Consider the following 20,822-nt stretch of genomic DNA (forward strand, 5'->3'; position numbering starts at 1 on the left):
TTTAAAAACGCAGGATTTTTCATTTTATCTCAGTTTTTTGACCATTAAAAATCATGATTCGACTTCTATCTCCCATTTTGACCTTTTTCAACTCCTAAACGTGACTTTTATCTCATTTTTTACCTTTAAAAATCATGATTTTAATTGTATCTCAGTTTTTTTTACCTTTTAAAATCATGATTTTGACTATTATTTCATGTTTTGACCTTTTACATCTCCTAACTTTCACTTTTATCTCATTTTTTAACCTTAAAAACACATGATTATTAATGTTATTTCAAATTTTGACATTTGAAACTCGTGATTTCCATGTTTAACTCATATTTTGACTATTAAAAATCATGATTTTAATTTTTTTTCAGTTTTTGTCTTTTAAAATCCATGGTAATAGAGTTCTAGCTCTCATTTTGCCTTTAAAAAACATTATTTTGACTTTAAATATCATGTTTATACCTTTTAAACTTATAAGTTCGACTTTTTATCTCAGATTTTGAGTTTTTAACTTATCATGTTCACCTTTTAATCGCAAAATCGCCAAGTTTTTTTACCCCCATTCATTTCTGGTGAAAACAAGGTTGGCATTTTATGGTTAAATACTGACCCTGGTAGGCCCTCAGATTAGGCCCAAGTTCAGAATCCGGCCCCTGCTATGACTGAGTTTGACACCTCTGAATTAAAGTATGAACCGAGGTTAAATGTTCAAAAAGACATACTGCAAAGGTTGTCACAAGACTAGAACTTTAAGCTTTACAATGATACCAGTCAGAAGCCAAAAAAAAACCCTGGCAGCAAAATAGCGAGATTTAATATCTAGTTATTTCTGGGTTCTAGTTGTAAAAACGGCAGGCTGACAAAATCCTGCTAATGTATTTGTGTTAATGAATGTGTCTACAGATGCATGTTTGCCATTCATAATTTCATAAGGTTAAAAACCCAAGGATAAAGATGCTGAAGAAGCATTATTTAGGATTGTGACTGAGTCAAAGTAAAGACATAATAAAAGTGTCAGCATGGATCTTTGTACTCACGCGGACATTCAATCAACTGTTGGATTCTAGTTGAGTCTCCCCCGCTGTTGTTTACATGACAGTTGTCTGATAGAAACACAGAGCGCTGACATTAGGACTATCAAGACTGTTAATCCTTCAATGATTCTGCTCATTGATACCAAATTACTATGATTTCAAAAGTTAGAGTTCACAGAAATAAGCTCAGAAAGCGTTTTTACCCTGTATGAGATGATTATTTTACCTTTTCCCTCAATTTAACAATAAATACTTAATGCATCTAACAAGCTTTGTGTGAATTAATAAAAAAACATAATTCTGAGATTATTCTAGAAAATGTACCTACTATATTAAATCCTGCAGTGCTCTCCTGTCTGGTTAGAACTGTACAGCCAATTTTGACTGTTTGGAATCAATGAGCAGAATCAAACCTCTATTTCCTCAAGATTCACTTCCTAATGGTTTCCTTAAATCCAGAAATTGCTTTTAAAATCAAATCATCAGAGGACGCAGACAGCAGCTGAAGACAAAGACGGCAAATATGACTGACGGATACACAGAGAAGCAGGAAGAGAGCATGACAGCACTACGAGAGTCTGAGAACTACAGAAAGAAATGCTTGTTTAGCAAACAGGCAAGGCAGGAAACACAGTAGCCATACCTAAAGACAAAGAAAGGTATTATACAACAGATCTGGACAGACATCACAGCACTGGAACAGACGGAACGTGGACGAGCAGACAGACAGCTACAGAGTCAATATTCTACCAGAAAATGTGGAAGTTAAAGCTCCTCAGTTCAAAAGCAACAAATCTACAACTACCTTTGGAATCCAGCCTCGTCATTTCAGCATTTAGAGAGAGTTTCTGTCATCAGAGCACCAACCTCAGCTCTAAAGAATAATGCAATAGTCCTGAAAATGTCCGAAATCTCTAGGGTGAGCGTCATGTGTGAATGATCCAGTCTAATTGTGAACGCAGCTGGGAGCTATTCTGCAGAAGTGAGTGGGCAGGGAATGCTGGGTACTTCTTGTTGCATATGCTATATTGCCAAAAGTATTCACTCACCCATCCAAATAATGTAAATCAGGTGTTCCAATCACTTCCATGTCCACAGGTGTATAAAAGCATCACCTAGGCATGCAGACTGTTTCTACAAACATTAGTGAAAGAATGGCTCGCTCTCAGAAGCTCAGTGAATCCCAGCGTGGTACTGTGATAGGATGCCACCTGTGCAACAAGTCCAGTGGTGAAATTTCCTGGCTCCTAAATATTCCACAGTCAACTGTCAGTGGTATTATAACAACGTGGAAGCCATTGGGAATGACAGCAACTCAGCCACCAAGTGGTAGGCCACGTAAAATGAGTCAATGGCTACAGACCTCCAAACTTCATGTGGCCTTCAGATTAGCTCAAGAACAGTGATAGAGAGCTTCATGGAATGGGTTTCCATGGCCGAGCAGCTGCATCCAGGCCATACATCACCAAGTGCAATACAAAGCATGGGATGCAGTGGTGTAAAGCACGCCGCCACTGGACTCTGGAGCAGTGGAGACACCTTCTCTGGAGTGACCAATTGCGCTTCTCCATCTGGCAATCTGATGGACCAGTCTGGGTTTGGTGGTTTCCAGGAGAGCGGTACTTGTCTGACTGCACTGTGCCAAGTGTAAAGTTTGGTGGAGGGGGGATTATGGTGTGGGCTTGTTCTTCAGAAGCTGGGCTTGGCCCCTTAGTTCCAGTCAAAGGAACTCTGAATGCTTCAGCATACCAAGAGATTTTGGACAATTCCATGCTCCCAACTTTGTGGGAACAGTTTGGGGATGGCCCCTTCCTGTTCCAACATGACTGTGCACCAGTGCACAAAGCAAGGTCCATAAAGACACGGAGGAGAGAGTTTGGTGTGGATCAACTTGACTGGCCTGCACAGAGTCCTGACCTCAACCCCATAAAACACCTTTGGGATGAATTAGAGCAGAGACTGAGAGCCAGGCCTTCTGGTCCAACATCAGTGTGTGACCTCACAAATGTGCTTCTGGAAGAATGGTCAAAAATTCCCATAAACACACTCCTAAACCTTGTGGAAAGCCTTCCCAGAAGAGTTGAAGCTGTTATAGCTGCAAAGGGTGGACCCACGTCATATTAAACCCTATGGATTAAGAATGGGATGTCATTTAAGTTCATATGCCAGTCAAGGCGGGTGAGCGAATACTTTTGACAATATAGTGTAGCTGTGAAAAAGGTCATAGAGGGCAGCAACTACCTCTCATAGGATTTTTAGACCAAACACTGACATCTACACTTTCCTACGGTCCTACGGGTTCACTCAAGTCTCCATTTTTCCTCAGACATGTCCAGCACCGCGTTTTTAAAGTCCGAGACTGTGGCCTCCTCTAGGACCCACCTCATTTTATCCTGCAGCGTTGCTTTAGAGTGCACCAAGTCTTACAAAAAGGTCTATTTCTCTCAAAGGGTTTTGATTTCTCACGGAGCATCTGCTTCGTCAAAATCAAACACTAAGGCATCTCTAAGGGATTTATCAGCAAATATAATAACCGATTAAAAGATTTTCACACTGAGCTGCAAATCTCAGATGTATTTAAAAAAAAAAACTAGCAGGAATTGAAGATCACATAACGGCTAAAGCTCTATACAAATTCAGCAGCTAATCCAGGATTTAACCTCTTCTGATGCATGGTCTATTGTTTTCTACCAGGCTCACTGAAGCAAAAATAAATCTGTAAAGAGAATTTAAATGACTCTATGTGCATGATCAGGGAGTCTGAAGCTTTATCAGTTACAAAAATTAAACAATGACATAACTGAAGTGAAGGCTTAATGTTTTAAAGATCAAAGAAAACAATCATGTGGATTTTAAACCCATGAAAATATAAATGAATGAATGAATGATGAAGGAATAAAAGCACGTCTGTAAATCACTCAATGTGTCACTTAGTACGTTTACATGCACAGTTAAGCTAGGCTGCAGTTAAAGCTCAGTTTCATTGGACTTCTGTCCCTGCTCCAGCTTATATGTGTAGCAGGTGAATTGCTTTTCAACGGGATTATGTCTGATTCCAGTAGGGTAGATTGCTTTATGCCCTCTTTCAGCCTGTTACGATGGGCCATCTCTTTGCTGATCGTTCTAGCACGTTAGTACGCAGCTGACTGCTTTTATGTTGGTTTTACTTCATACACAATCTATGCTTTACCTTTGGTCCAAATACGATGAAATCAATGTTTCTGATCATGATATCCAACGACTTTTGTTGCACACAGCATTTATGCTGTTCAACTCCTGGAGCAAAGCATGTGCAGGCTGCATGTGGAGCATGTTCAGAACACCTAGGCCGTTTTCGAATTGGCCTATTGCAGTGGTTTTCAAAGTGTGAGGCGGGCCTCCCCTGGGGGGCGCCACAGAGCTTCAGGGGAGGTGCGGAACTATAAACCAGAAAAAAGGTGATTTGCTGTGCTAACCTCTGCTGTGCATGGAGCAAAATGGATAAACATATAGTCACTATAGGGACTATGCTATAGAGCAGTGTTACTCAACCAAAGAGCCAAATAATTGAAAATACCTTTGCAAAAGCCACACTCTAAGAGTTGAAAAGAAGCAAAAACAGCTTAAAGTAGCAATAACAATAGGTAAAAGATGGCAAAAATGATCAAAAAGCAGCAAAAAATGGGTGAAAATGTGGAGTAAAAGTGGAAAAAATGGTCAGAAAGTAGCAAAAATTTGTGAGACGTGTCAAAAAAAATGAGTGGAAAGTGACTTAAATGGGCAAAAAGCAGTCAAGAGTGGGGAAAAATGGGCAAAAAAAGAGGAAACAAGTGGTATGTAATGGCATTGGGCCGCTTAAATGGGCAAAAAGTGGCAAAAAAATGTGAAAAAAAAGGGAAAAAATGGGATAAAAGTGGAAAAACTTGGAGAAAAGTGGCAAAAAGATGTTATGAATAAAAATGAGCAAAAAATGGAAAAAAAAGGATATAAAATGATGAAAGGCAGCTTAAATGGGCAAAAAGTTGAAAAAGGGCAAAAATGGGATAAAAGTGGAAAAAATGGGGAAAAAGAAGCAAATAGACGTAAAATGGCCCAAAAAATATGAAAAGGTATTTAATGGCATTATAACTAAATAAGAGGGAAAGGCAGATGTTTAAGGACATTTGCAAACCAAATGTCCAAAATATATTAATGTTAAAAATGTTTATAGATTAGACATAAATGTTTGAAATGTTGTTGTTTAATTTTTTTAAAATTTGAATCCTTTTTGTGGGTGGAGGTCCACTGAATGGATCAGTTCTTCTTAGGGTAGGCTCTCTCTCACACACTTTGAAAACCCCCGGCCTACTGCATACTCCTGCCAAACGCAGTATACAGTATGTATTGTGCACTGCGTACTGCGTTCAACAGGAGTATGCAGTATGAATGCTAGTCGGACGTTACTGTGAAGTATGCTTGGTCTGGTTTAGCTGGTTTTCGGTATACGTCATACCCTGATTAATATTAAACGATGCTACAGTGTTTCCATCCATTTCCGTACAGAAATAACCTGGGAAGTGTTTTTATTTGATTTTTGGGATTTTTATAGCCTTTGTTTTTAGCTTAGCATGTATAGTGTAGTGAAAGGACACACTTGACAGCACCTGTCCGGCCTTTACGAGCCGTAACGGTCAAACAAAAACAACAGTGACCTTATTACAACTTATTTCGCTATAGTACACGTTAAAAAGGTAAAGATAAAAAGTAATGGCACTTCCATTTGTAACCGTCAGCTGCTCCGGTTAAAGTTTCATTGCTCTCCGCCATTACGAACTCTGACCCGGCGCTTTGCATTGTGGGTAACAGTAGGCGAAGCAGACTGGTCTGATGCATACTGTAAAATTTTCCCAAATCAGTACGTCATCCAGGTATTTTTGGCATACTGCAACTTTCGCATTAGTTTGCATACTGCATACTGCAATTTGGGCAAATCAGTACACACTGCTAGTACAGCAGGCGAATTCGAAAACGGCCCTAGTCTAGTTTTGGTCCGACTGAGGTGTAAAGATGCAAGAGTAACCCATAATTTCAACATGCACCGGCTGCACAATTTTGCTCCAAAATGAAGGCGAGCGGCCTCACACACTGGAAATGTCTATAGGGCGGCACAATGCAGCAAAGCCACGAGCAGCTTCAGACAATCAATCAGGCAATTGGATCAGTCTGCTCCATGTGGACTGATGCAGTTTGGCAGAGACCAGTGCAGGAAATAGACTTGCAACGAAGCGGAGTGGAGTGGGGATTCAGGGAGCGAGGGTAATGGAACTGCTTGATTTGCCGGCAGATCGGACTGTACTGCCATTGTACGTTAAAGTTTGAGGTTATTTGATCTCTGCATTATCTAGGATTATCAGTCACACTTCATTTGATACTTTATTTTATAAGATTTCAATCAGACTAACATGTTTTAATGCATTTTGAAAGTCCAGTATGAGCCAAACTAATGATTCAGCTTTTTCTAACTGCATGTAAACAAACTGAGTCTTTCAACAAAAGTATTTTAAATTAAGTTTTTTTTTAAGGTGTTTTTTCTTTGCCTTAATAAATGTTTGGCTTTTTAAAATCATTCTTTAGTTCTTTATTCTCTGATGAAATTGCAAAGATATTTTTGGTCTATGTTTGTTCAAAGTTCCTACATAAACAAGCAGCGCTAAATCAAACTGTCTATAATTTAAATAATGAGACTAACTACCATTGACTTCGTCATCTGGACCAACTGCACCATCATCGGTGTCTGTGTCCTCCTCATCCTCGTCTTCCTCCTGGCTCTCAGGTGACTGCGGGCTCTGTTTGTCCTCGACAGGCTCCTCTAGCTCTCCGTCGGGGAAAATGTCCACATCTGTCATGTGACCAGATCAGATATACACACACGCCATTTTGTGGAGACTTCAGCAGCCAAACACGCTCTTTCTGAACAGTGTGTGTTCTGTGGCTCAGTGAGCAGTGAGACAGTCACCTCCAGCATTCAGATTCAGTGTTTTCATTCAAATCACCAGAAGTCAATCAGTGACCAGAAGCTCTTTTTCCCCAGAGGAAGAGAAATAAAGCAGTGGACAGTTTGGTAACCAAGGAAACAGCCCAGATTACCCAGAAACCCCAACAAGCCCTGATCAGACTCCATAAAGTGCCAACATGTTTTCTCTAAAACCTCCTGAAGCAGCCACCAAGCATCCAGATGTCCTGCCCACGTATATTCAGGTGTTTTTGACTGAGTCCTTACTCCTGCATTCATATGCAGGACTACATGTGTGTATTCTTGTATATTTCTACATATTTCCTGTTGTTTGCTGAGGTCTCTACCATTAATAAATGTTTGGAACTTTTCTTTAGAGTTGGTGTAGGTATATCTCACCTTACACGATAGCTGATGTTGTTTTTAAAGACCGCCGTCCGTCTATCCTGGACAAAAGTGATCTTTTAAACTTGACTGGCCCCCCTGAAATCTTCCTCTCCTCAGATGAGTAACAATAATCATTCCCTGATGGGCCTGCAGGACGGTTCACTGTCACTGAACTATCCTGAAAAACATTTCTAGGAAGAAATATTAATCACCCTCCCAAAAAGGTTGCTTCTAGACTAGTGGGTGCCACTGTTCTTCACCTACACGCTGCCTTTATGATGTGAACCAGCAGCCATGTTGTTGTTCCAGCAGACCATTATGGTGGCTGATGGGAATGGGGATTACCTTTCTATCAATCAAACCAGCACCCACTGTTTCTGAATATCAGTCACCCAAATTTGGCAACTTAATGGAGATGGTCATAATCATGCAGCTATTAGACCAGTGATAGTCAGCGTGTAGCTCTTTTGTGATGATTAATTTTAAATATTATTCCCCTGGAAAACTTTTATAAAAGGAACGATGACCTCAGAAATTACCCATTACAAGTCACATTAATCAGTTTGAACCCCCACATTGATACAGTTGGCTTTAATTTTTAACCTTTATTTTTTGTCTGTATATTTCCATTAACTTTATTTGCAATTTTTTGCCATTTTTTGTTTTCAGGCTCACCTTAACTCTGAGAGGTGAGTGTCGCAAAAAACTCACTTCCCTCCTGTTGTATCTGCTATAAACTACCGTCAGGAGATTTAAATCACATAAACAAAAGAAAAGAAGCCATTATTTCTTTGTAGAGCTAAAGGAAACGCTTCTGATAAACCGGCATGATAGTATCAGATAAATATTGACGTGTCTGACGGAGAATCAGCACCTGCAGGGCGTGGTTTATAGTCTGATCACAGATGACACTCAGTCTTACTCTCTTCATGTCTTTTTGTTAATAAAACCAGTCAAAGAGTGAGATTATTCTATCTAAGGCGATTGTTGTTATCTTTAAGATTGTGTGTTGCAGTAAATTTAAAAAATCGTGACTGTGTGTGTGTGTTAACATATTTTTACGTGTTGATTTGTAAAGTGAGGAGTGGGGGGCCTAGCAGAAAAGGTTTGGGATCCACATAGGCATGTTATGTTGGGATTTTGTCAATGAAAACAATTAAAACTGATGTTGAATTCTTGTCCAGTACGTTCTGGGAGGGCATGGCTTTTTTGGAAACTAGTAGGGGGGCTGATTGTAATAATGGTTGGGAACCACTGATCTAGATCCTAGGTGAGTCGGGACCCAAAAGTGGATTGTAAACCATGTTTATGTGTGCCTGGAGCAAAAATCTGTGGCAAAAAGTCTATGCTGTGCTTGTATTTTGAAAGATATGTCTTGTTGCTTTGTTGCTGCTGGTCTGACTGTATTGAGGTTTCAGAGTGTGGATCAGGAAAACTAACTACTGATTTTCTCTGCAGGATTTGAGGTGTTGAGAGAAATTACACAAAGGTTTATGTGTGAGGACTTTAAGATTGAGCATCCAGAGAGAGATCTCAACTGAATCAGCATCCCTCAAACTAAAGGAGGACACCAGAGGGCTGGAAATCACGCCGCCATAAACGAGACCTGAACAGAAGAAGAAGAGCCAGACTTCCACGGTGACAGACAGAGAGACAGATGGACACAGAGAGCAGCGAGCAACATCTCTCAATGTGGACGTCATGCAGGATGTTTTCATGCATCATTAGTGCAGGATGAGGATTTGAAGTTAGCAAACAGAAGAAGACAAACAGCGGCGATGATGGAGAGGACGAACGTCCCGGAGCAGAGCAGAGAGGTTAGACTCACCCAGGCTGTTGTTCTCTTTTATGCTTTTCTCTTGTAGCTGTTCTAACCGCACTGTAAACAACAACAACAACAAATACAGCAGAGAGAAGCGTTGATTCACAAGAAGTCCCAGCCGAGCCCCTTGATTGGTTTGAGACCCCGCCTGCTTTAGCAACTTTGGTGATAACCTTGGGTTTTAAAGTGGTCATGCAGGGTGTTGTGTATGAGCGGTTAGAATCAGAGAGTCTGACTGTGTTGGTGTGAGTGTGTGTACCCTGCAGGGCGGCCAGCCTCTCGTTGGTGAAGTCGTTGTCGGCCTGCAGAGCTTCGATGCGAGCCTGGAGAACCTGCTCCTTCTCCTCCATCTCCTCGATCCGCAGCTCCAACTCCTTCTTCTCCGTCGCCCCCCGCTGGGTCAGCTCCTCCTGCCGGCTCTCTGCTAACTGAGGGAGGAAGAGGACAGAAGGAGCACAGTCAGCTGATGAAGAATACAGGAGACCGAACACCGTAAAGGTGATATGAGAGGCAAGACAACAAAAAGGCAAGAAGAAGAGGACTAGAAAGGCAGAGAAGAAGAACAAGGGAGAAAGACGTAGGAGAGAAGGAAGGACAGAACACAATCTCCGGAGGAATGCTTAAAATGAGGGAGCAAGAAGACCTTAGCAAGGGTACAAAAGATAGTACACAGGTAGTCATACAGTGAACCCTTCAAAACAACTACAATAAAAACGCAAAAGCAGAGTACAAAATGTCATCTTAATTCACAAACTTTTGCAGCCTGAAAACATTCTAAAATCCAGAATATTCAATGAGATGCACCAGCCTATCAGATGCAGTCTATTTCAGGATTTCTCTTAAAGAGAAAAAAAATAATTCAGACAGTTTTCCAGAATGTTCAGCAAAGTCTACAACGTTTAGTACCATCTGTTTTCACCACATGGCATTTGTATTTCTACGAGCTAACACTGCAAACGTTAAAAATGTTCCTCTCTGCCCTGTGAGTTTCGGGCTACCCTCAAAAGTAGACGCAGTATTTCCCCGTTGTCTTGGTCCACTCCAGGAGCGGCAATGAGACTACTTTATCTTATTATTATGGCTATTTTTTAACTTACTATAACAACAAGAGCACCTTTTTTTCTACATCCAGTTGTATTGGACTTTGGTTAGCAACACACGTGCCGAAAATTCCTTTTAGCATTTTCAGTATTTCCTGAAATGATCTCATCTTTATGGAAAACTTTTTCAAAACGAAAAGACAATATATCATTTTCGTCTCCGTGTGGACGGGGCCTCAGAGCTCAGTTACCGTATTATTGATAGTAGATGTGCAAACTCCATAAGCAGAAAACAGAAGATGCTAAAGGAGCGACAGCCGGAGAAACTGCACAACTTTACAGAACAAAATGGAAATCCTGAGGATAGTTTAAACCTTTAATCCCTTCGGAAGACTAAAAAAACACTTCAGCTTCTAAACCAGGCTGACTAGTGTTCTGGATTTGACAGAAATATTCAACATCACTGCTTGGTTTGATTAAAATCACAGGATCAGTCTCAGTGTCTGCAGGTACCTTTATTTTGTCAGTGAGCTCTTTGATCTCGTTGACGGCGGCGTTGTACTTGTTGGCGAGCTCCCTCAGCTCCTCCTGGCCTCTCTCTGACATCTCCTTCAAGTGTGTGCACTCATCTTCTGTGTTACTGAGAGAGCGCTGCAGAAAAAATTTAACAAGCTGTTAGAAACACAGGAGCCACAAAGCCTCAGAATTCATGAGTAAATGTGCAGACCTGTCCATGTCTTACCTCGACCTCCGACAGCTTCCTGACCACCTCGATCTTCTCCTGCAGGACTCTCCTCAGAGACTCCTTCGCCGTCGTCTCATAGTTGTGTTTGTCTTCCTGGAGGGCCAAAAGCTCTTTACGGATTCCTTCCTCTGTCTGAGACTGTGACAGATGAGGAGAGGAGCGTGGATTAAAGAAGAAGCCCCATTAGATTGACTTTTGTCTATTTTTTTGCAGGAGAATTTGTCTCATTAGTGCTTCACCTTAGAGTAAGCCTGTAGCTGACTGCCCATCACTTCCAGTCTGGAGAGCAGACGGTCTTCATCAATCAAAGCCTGCAGGAGAGAAACACTCACTTTACTGCCATACAAGATGATTAACCCCCCATATAAGAATAACCTCTAAAATTAGAAGTTATGTGTTGTAAAAACAAGTCTAATATCATTTTTATATGATATTTAACATGGAAGCGTCTGTTTTGGAGGTACGACAGTAGAGATCTGAGTGTGTGCCTATGACAGGTTTAAGTCAGAGGTGAGACAGCGCAGGGTTTACAGTGTGAGGGCGGTGTTTCCTACCTGCCAGCTGCTCTCTGACGCCTCCTGTGTGGTGGCTAACAGACGCTGCAGGGTGGCTAACTTCTGCTCCAACATCTGCTCTCTGTGTAAGGCCTCCTGGAACAGAAAAATACAGAGAGAGAGCTGTGAGTGGTGACACAAAAAATACAAATCAGAAAGAATGGAACAAGCATGTATAGGTAAAAAAAAAAACTGTATCCCTTATCTTTAATTCAAAACCAGTTAGTAAGACAAAATGTCAAAGCTGGTGGACTCAAAGCTCAAAGTCACAGGAAGGAGTCAACAAGGGAATCAATCAAGATCTGAATCAATTTGAATAATCGATACATCAATATGACATCAATATGACATCAATATCAATGAAATCTTAATTAATTGGTTTTAGCATATAATATATGGTGTATATATAATAATTGTTAATTATTAACATTTTTCCCATCCCTACAAATGCCTAAAACTGGATTGCCAATACTGATGGCAAAGTATTTTTTCATGACTTCTTTCATGTGTAAGAGTCTGAAAAAGCCAATATTTTCTGTCATGTTTCCCACAGATCTAATCTGTGCATCATCACATATTCTTCCTTTTAAAAAAGCTCTTCACCACCTTTGTATACTAGAAACCAGAATTAAACTGAATCTGATGTTGACCCGAGCATCAGTGCAGCTCTTCTAAGTACACATGCTTTTACTGATCTATGAAACTTCTGGTATGATTTTATGTGAGTCTGCTGTGTTTAAATATGTCCTGCTGTTTAATCTTTTAACTAAAGTTAATTTTTTATCACTATATTCTCCCCCTTGTTTTAAAATGTGATTAAATGATGTAATTTCTTGCCTATATTCTTCATCTAACTCTCTTTCAAAGTTTCTGAAGATTTGGGGACTTTTTCATGATTACTTAAGGAAGAAGACGTGTGGAACTTCAGCTGACTGTTTTGGGAGGTTTTTGTGCTTTACTGTGCGTAATCACCACGAGCCGCTCTGTTTCAAACATACTGGTCGTCGCTCTTCGTCTTTGCTCTGTGCCTCACTCAGCTGTACAACCTGGAACTGATGGACACTCCACGGGACCTTGGTCATTACCAACCGCTGGACTGACATGGACACATTCTTCTCTTAACTTTCCTTTTATTAACGGGGCAGTTTGTTTGTTTGTTTGTTTTTGTCTGTTGTTTTTAGGATATTGTGTTTGATTTGCTTTGATTATTTGTCTGTTCTTATCTTTGTTTTTTCTGTTTGTGTATTCAAATAAGTAAAATGTTCAGAGATAAAATTTGTAAAAAAAACGTATTCATTAAACCAATAAACACACCTTCATTATATTCAGTTTTTATTGTTTTCTATTGATTCTGATTTCCTGTTTTATGTACTGTTCTGTAAGGATGATGTTGTATTTTGATGCTCATGTTTTTTTTGCTCTCAGTGGAAGACAGAACCCTGAGAGTGGTCAGACTTCATTTATCCAGTAATTCCAGATCCTGTGATAGGATGTTTAAATGTCTGCCTGATAGAATGAAACAGTATTTCACTGCCATGAATGTTGAGTGTTATGAAAGTGAGAATAAAATGAACAGTGCCTCTTAGTTTTCGGTTTGAGGCTCTTTTAGAAGGATTTCATGTTAGTTTGGCTGAGCTGGGAGAAGGTTTTAAACCAAAGTCCTCCATAAAAATCAAAACAGTTACAAAAGGAAAGCCCCTCTAGCAGTGCCTTTAAAATCGTTTGATCTCTGTGCTTGTATTATCCCACCGTTGTTTTTTACGTCTAACATTCTGTCCTAAAATGCCTCTAAGTTACTGGATTTTTCTACATAGCATAGAGCTTTAGATTGTGTTACACATAGACAAGGTGAGTGGGAGATCTCTTTCTTTGTGTCTTAGATAAAAATAAAAAAATGCAGCACAGCTCCCGACTCGACCCTGAGCGTGTTCACCACTGATTCGCCGTCTCACATTAAAAATGTGTTCAAACATGTCTGATGAGTAATGGAAAACCAAGAGGAATGTCTGAACTGAGCTCATGGAGTGGTTGTAGTTCCACAGAATGACCAGTAGGTGTCAGTGTGTTACCTGTAGATACTGGGAGAGCTGGAACAGTTCCTGAGAATACATACTGGGAGTGTTGGCTGCAACCTAAAAACACAAACATACAGACAGCATGTAAATATATTGACTGTAGTCTGGAGTTCATTCACGTTGTGTTTGAGGTGAAGAAGAACAAACATGTGGAATACAAAGGTCAAAGGTCATCTTGTTTCAATATACACACAGATAAAAAGGAGGGAAGAGGGCCAAGACAGAGACAGTAGGATGACACATCACAGTCTTCAGCTCTCCTCTGTCACATTTATAAACCAGGACCCTGAAAACCCTCAAACAACAACAGGAGACTGAAGTATGCACTGCTGCATTTCTATTTCATTAACAGAGAATATCCCCAGTGTTCACAGACAGCAGCGTCACTTAGAAAGCATCTGCACGGTCACAAAGTAAAACACCGTTTATTTTTGCTTGATCAGGCATCTGTGAAGCTTCCTGTTTAATATTCATCTCTCGACTCTGTGTCTCCATTAACTCTTTCCTGGTCACATTCATGTCTCTGACAGATACTTCAATCAGGAAAATGACAGGAGGGTGACATCAAAGTCTTCTACCTGTGTTTTCCTCATTTTTAGGGATGTTTTTCTAAATAAAAAGCTGCAGCAGCAGAGAGGTCAGGTAAACACACAGCTTATTCACGCTGCTGTAGAATTCATCCAGTTTAGATTTCAATCACAGTTTTGGCCTCAATGATCATGGAAACGTTAAGTGTGGTTTAATAATGAATGTGGAATCGTGCCATGTAACGCTGGATTTGTGCAGAGGTCTTTTTATGTGGGTGATGTTTGTTATTATTCTGTTATGTTTTTTAAACTCACTTCTATTTACTGTTTGCTTGTTTTCTAACGTGTCAAGAGTGTTAAAGTTTGAGAAATGATTGTATTGCATATGTTGTTAAACCAATGAGTAATGGTGTTTAATAATCATGGGGTCAGTATCAATCTAAATCAGGAGGGTCAAACTCGATTACAGCAGGGGTCGGATTCTAGATACAGGTCTAACCTGAGGGCCCAGCAGGGTCACCTTTTTAACCATAAACTGTCAATCTTGTTTCACCGGCAATAAAATATGAAAAAAAAAAGACTTAGCACTGATGATAAATGATTCTGAGATTTAAAAAGCTAGAAAGATAAGTTTAAAGCCTGACAATCTGAGAAAAGTACATTTATTAGTTCAAAAAGGTCAAAATATGAAATTGAAAAATAATGTTTTTAAAGGCAAATATATTAGGAAGAAAGTCAAACTCATGAGTTTAAAAGGTCAAAATATGAAATAAAATCTGTAATCATGAAATTAAAAGGTTAAAATATGATTCAAAATTTTAAATTGTGAGTCTAAAACAGTGATACTCAATGTTTGGCTCTTCTATGATGAACTGTGGCCCTTTTATGTCTTAATTTGAAATATTATTCCCCAGAAGACCATAAAAAAGGGAAACTTTGACCTCAGAAATTACCTATTACAAATCACATTAATCAGTTTGTTTCCCAAAATTATACAGTAGGCTTTGTCAAACTTAAATATCTGTCTAAATTTCCATTACCCTTAACTGCCATTTTTCCTTTTTTTGCTACTTTTGAACAATTTTTGCTGCTTTAGGCCCTTGTTGGCGCTTATTTTTACCGCTTTTTACCCATTTTTGCCACTTGTATCTCCCTTCTTTGCCCTTTTTCACCATTTTTTGCCACATTTCACCCATTTAAATTGTATTTTGCTATAAAATGCCTTTTATTCCTATTTTTAGCCACATTTTTTCCACTCTTTCCTGCTTTTGACCATTTTAGTCACTTTTCACTCTTTTCCACCACATTTTTGCCACTTTTGGACCATTTTTGCCACCTGTAACTCGTGTTTTTGTCATTTATCACTCATTTTTCCAATTTATGCCCCTTTTCCACTTTTTCTCCCACTGCCACTTTTCACCCAGTATTTGCAAATTTATGGTTATTTTGCTCCTTTTCGCCCATTTCTTGCCACTTTTTGACCATTCTTGCTATGTTTAACTCATTTTTAATGACACTTTAACCAATTTTTGCCACTGTCACTACTTAAACTGTGGCTCTTGCGAAAGTATTTTTCAACAATTTGGCTCTTTTGTTGAGCAGGGTTGAGTAACACTGGTCTAAAAGGTCAAACTGTGAGATTGTGAAGTCAAAGTTTGGAGTTGAAAATATGAGGTCAAATACAAAACAACTGGTTAAAAGGTCTAGCCACTCTGCTATAAAGACCAGATCGGTGGAAGATGCAGTGATGGCTGTCCGTGTCTGGAACTTTGAGAGATGGCCACCACGTTCTTGGTGACCTCTTGTATTAAGGCCCTTCTCCCCTGACTACCAAGTTTGGCTGGGCAACCAGTTCTTGGAAGATTCCTGGTTGGTCCATGTGAGAATTCTGGAGGCCACTGTTCTCTTGGGAACCTTCAGAGCAGCAGAAATGTTTCTGTGCCTGTCAACAATCCTGTCTCTGCAGCTCCTTTGACCTCATGGCTTGGTTTTTCTCTGATATCACTGTTAGCGGTGAGGCCTTCTATAGAGAGGTGTGGGCCTTTAGAATCATGTCCGGTCAGGTTAATTTAGCACAGGTGGACTCCAGTCAAGGTGTAGAAACATCTCAGCACAGATCAGAGACATGGGAGGGATCAGAGCCAGATCTCTAGAGCTGTGGTTAGGGGTCTGAATACTTTCTGAAAGCATCGTAGATCCAGAGGACTGTTCCTTGTGTTGAATCTTCACATAAAGATCCAGACGGTGGTCTAAGCCTGCGCCCACATTTTCACAGTTGTGCTAATCACACTGTGGTGACACCGCAACTGAAACCACAGCTACATGTGGTCTGGTACTGACAAACCCACACAGTGTGCCATTCATTGGTGGATTTCTACTCTAGATCTCTAACATCAGTCTGCGTCTGAGCTTCATTAATGTGAGTCTGTCTTCAGAGACCGCGGAGGTTTGAGTATCCGTCTACGGGACGGTTAATTACGGTAGTGAAATGGTTCAAATTTAATCACAGCTGCTCACACAGAGTGTCAGCTCCAGCCTACATTCCTCAGACAGGTTACACTGAGGCTCTGTTGTTCTCAGTGTTAGAGAGAAACACAGCAGGGTGAGGCAGCACACAGAGCTAATAGTCAGAAATTATAGACTTTATTACTCACGTTTGTTCTGTAGCTAACAATTTAAAGTGATAAACTTTCTCATCAACCCTGGTCAACACATTTTCAGACAGTAATGCTGTAGTTCAGCTCATAGTGTGGGTTTGTTTTCAGTAAATGGATATGCCTTCCAGCTAGGGGTGGGCAGTAAACCAGAGTTGATACCATCATTGGTATTACTGTTGTAGTGCATCGTCTTTTAAAACAAACCAATGCTACAGACAGGCTAAACACTGAGTGTTACTCACACAATATGGTCAAACATTATGTAACACTAGAAGATTATCAGATATGAAACAGATGCATGAAAACTGGAGTGTACCAGTCATGCTTTTGTGGTTTTCAGTAGATCTACAGCACATTCAGGAAGGATTCAGACGCCTTTCACTTTTTCCACTGTTATGTTGCAGCCTGATACTACAGTCGAAAACATTCATTTTTATTCTCAATAATCTACACTCAAAACTCCAACATGCCAAAGAGAAAACAGAAGGTCAGACATTTATGCAAACTCTTAAAAAAAAACGACCCTGACATATCTCACATCATTATTCAGACTTTACAAAAACACTTTAAATTTCTCTGATCTTTGCTGAGATGTTTCTACACCTCGAGTGGAGTCCACCTGTGGTAAATACATTGATTGGACCTGATTCAGCAAGTCTCAGCTATCTTTAGCCTAAAAGGTCAAAATATGGGATAAGATTTAAAATAATGAGTTAAAATGTTCAACTTATGAGATTGAATTTAAAATACTGACTTAAAAAAAATCAAAATATGAGACTAGATTTAAAATAATGAGTTATGAGAGTCAAAATATGAGATCAAATTTAGAATAATGAGTTAAAAGGTTCAAAATATGAGATCAAACTTAAAATAGTGACTTAAAAGGACAAAATATTAAGATTAAATTTTAAAAAATGAGTTAAAAGGGTCAAAATATGAAATTAAATTTAAAATAATGACTTAGAACAGTCAAAATATGAGTTAAATTTGAAATCACAAGTTTAAAAGTTTAAAACGTGATAAAAAACACAAAATAACAAGTTTAAGTTGTGACTGTGAGATGCAAAATTGAAAATATGAAATGAAATCAAAAATTAATTCCTTTTCCCACATTCCTCACTTTTTATCTAACTTTTTCTACTTTTCCACATTTTTATGACTGAAGAGGAATATTTAAATCGTCACTGTTAAATTTACATCATTATACTGGAGGAAACCTGCAGACCCCATACTGGTGGGCCAGTTATATTAAAAACATAAAAGGAGGGTCAGGTACGACTCTACCAGGGGCCGGATTTGGTCCCTGGGCCTTGAGTTTGACACAGCTGTCCTGAAGTGATTCAAAAAGACTTGAGGCTGTAATTTCTGCTCCAACTAAGTACTGAGTAAAAGGTCTAAATACTTATGCCAATGTAATATTGCAGTTTTTTTGTTTGTAATAAATTTGCAGAAATAGACTAGAATAGACTAGACTAGACTAGAATAGACTAGACTAGACTAGACTAGAATAGACTAGACTAGACTAGAATAGGCTGCAACATAACAAAACTGAAGAAGTGATGGGTGTCTGAATGCTCTGAGTCCAGTGCATTGTTGCTTTAAATGTGCAGCTTTTAAACTGATGTTAACAGTTATTCAAAGGTAAATGCTGTCACTCCAGTTACACTGCTAGCTAGCATGGTCATGTGTGACAGAAAGGAGTCTTTAGCTGGAAAACTAATGCAGTGCTTCTATCTCTATGATGCTGCTGTCTATGAAGTCTAATAATAATAATAGTTTAAACAAGAATTAATGGGCTGCATCACAACATGGTCTCTGAAAATGTGCTGATGCTTTCAACTTTTAACTTTATTAACAAAAATGAAATACAATTGGATACTTTCAAAAAACAGGAAATGTGCCGTTTTTTATGTCTCCCTCTCTTCCTGGACAGAGAACAGTCTAGAGATTTCCTGAGCATGTATCTTTGCTGCAGTTAATGTGAGATTTAATTTCAGTTGGACTTTAATAACTTTTAAGCCTCTTAATGAAACAAAGCGCTCAGACACAGCAGAGGGAACAACTCTTTGCCCCCCTGATCCACATAAAAGTCTTCTGCAGAGCAGCAGCATAAACTGGCAGCGATCCCTGCATTCCTCGATCAGCTGACTACTACACTCTGAGCGTGCGAGTTTGTGCGAGTCTGCGGAGAATATCCGTGCACTACCACGCATACAGAGCTCTGTCACTACAGGGCGGACATCCATGTGACCAAACGATCCACACACGGGACAGGACAACAGCACAGACGGTGGCGGTCTTACCTTGTCTACAGGTAGTGGTAACGGAGTCTGGATGACACTGGGAAAGAAGAGAGGAAAAAAAAACAGTTTGTTACCATGGAAACAGCAGGGAGGGAAGACAGGTGGCGTAACCACGACGACGACAGAAAGAGAGGAAATATGATTCTTGAAGGTCTTATGACACTTGAAAACAGCTCATTGTTAAAAGTGTTCATGTGAAGAATCAGACTTTTTCTCTCCATCTACTATCACGCCTTTAATCATGGTTCCTGTTAGTTAACTGATGATAGGCGGCTTATTTCCCTCTTATTATCATCTTCAACACACTCAACAAAGGGAAATCTACAAGTATGATCAACAAAACTGAACCATTAAAAACAACCATCAGTTTCACTACTCATACAGTACCACTGAGTTAAAAAGATCATTTCTTTTATTGATGTCAGTGCACAGAAGTGCTAGATCTGTTAGCCTATAAATGGCTATTTCCACTATGTGCTAGCATAAAGCTAATGCACCAAGGGCTATGTCCATAACTGGTGCTTTTAGCCCTGCCAATGCAAGCGCTCGTTTCAATTCAACTCCGACGGATTCCAGCGTTCTCAGTGACAAACGCTCTTAGCATCAGCTGCTTTATTCACCACACTCACAGCGCTGCCCTCGTTATTCTCACTCCTCCCTTACTGACCAATCAAAACTGAGCAGAGGCGGGACTTTAGATAACGGCAGAAGGGAAACCGATCTGACTCGTCTTCAGGAGGGTAAAGTCTGCTGCCTCTGTCAGGCTGGATCCTCCTACATTATCTCCATATCTACCTGGTGAAATAAATAATCAATCAATAAAAACAGAAAACATGAAGCATATGGAGCTGTCCATCAATAACATCACAGATAATACCAAGCAAAGCAAAAGCCAACTTTAAACACGTCAGCCTCATCTCTATTAGCAGGAGTAACGGCACAGAGGGAAACAGGAAGTGATGTCATATGCTCACTGTATCAGCGGTGCTAATATTCATGACAATCAAATTAAATAGTATTAAAGACTTTTGGTGAGACTGTGGAGAATGAAAATAAAGCCAGATAGTGATTTTCAGTAAATAAAATGCAGATACGGATTATCAACAAAACGCTAAACACCAGCCTCAATAGTCGGCAGGGCCGATAATCGGTCGATCCCGTTTCCACGGACTTAAATATCATCCAATAATGTCTTGTTTTGTCTGCCATCCAAAATACAGAATAGAGCCCAACCGATATGGGATTTTTGGGGCCGATGCCCATACTGGGGGCTAAAAAAAGCCGATATCCGATATATCAACCGATATTTCAACCGATATATGAAATAAGAACATTGATATACACAGGAAATATACTATACATGAACACAAATGTGGATGTGTGAATAACCAGTTGCATTTAACTGGTTGCATGATTTGTGCTGGTTTGTGCTTTTCAAAGTAAAAGCCCGGTTTAGTATTTCTATAGAGAAACTCCGTTCACTTGTACAGAATGCTTTTATTTTGAAAAGTTCCTGACACACTTCCTCTATACACTGAATCAAGTCGCTTTTAGGGGGGTTTATTGAGGTAAAACTTATGAAGAAGGACAGGGCTTTGAGAGCAGGGAGATTCGGGTGACACGCAGAAAAACTTGGGCCCTGTGTGAAAGCTGTGTGGAGCTGAGACGCGCAAGCATCAAAACACGATCTCAGTCTGAAACAAAAAAGGGGAAAAA

At 39.8% G+C, this 20,822-nt stretch overlaps 1 protein-coding gene across 8 annotated transcripts in view; it reads right to left on the minus strand.

Moving 5' to 3' along the window:
• slmapa (sarcolemma associated protein a) overlaps positions 1 to 20,822 on the minus strand; it is a 118,303-nt gene that overhangs the window by 31,917 nt on the left and 65,564 nt on the right. For 3 of the 8 annotated variants that reach the window (XM_041783153.1, XM_041783154.1, XM_041783155.1), the window contains exons 4-13: positions 19,107 to 19,143; positions 13,614 to 13,676; positions 11,545 to 11,640; positions 11,230 to 11,301; positions 10,988 to 11,128; positions 10,759 to 10,896; positions 9,465 to 9,633; positions 9,212 to 9,262; positions 6,736 to 6,882; positions 1,029 to 1,094 (exon numbers count right to left, since the gene is read on the minus strand). In XM_041783153.1, the coding sequence (XP_041639087.1) occupies positions 1,029 to 1,094; positions 6,736 to 6,882; positions 9,212 to 9,262; positions 9,465 to 9,633; positions 10,759 to 10,896; positions 10,988 to 11,128; positions 11,230 to 11,301; positions 11,545 to 11,640; positions 13,614 to 13,676; positions 19,107 to 19,143 (980 nt within the window). The remainder of the gene's footprint in view (positions 1 to 1,028; positions 1,095 to 6,735; positions 6,883 to 9,211; positions 9,263 to 9,464; positions 9,634 to 10,758; positions 10,897 to 10,987; positions 11,129 to 11,229; positions 11,302 to 11,544; positions 11,641 to 13,613; positions 13,677 to 19,106; positions 19,144 to 20,822) is intronic. The other 5 variants (XM_041783158.1, XM_041783161.1, XM_041783156.1 and 2 more) reach the window with 4 other exon arrangements.

The sequence above is a fragment of the Cheilinus undulatus genome, linkage group 3, assembly GCF_018320785.1.
Source record: "Cheilinus undulatus linkage group 3, ASM1832078v1, whole genome shotgun sequence".
NCBI classification, from domain to species: Eukaryota; Metazoa; Chordata; class Actinopteri; order Labriformes; family Labridae; genus Cheilinus; species Cheilinus undulatus.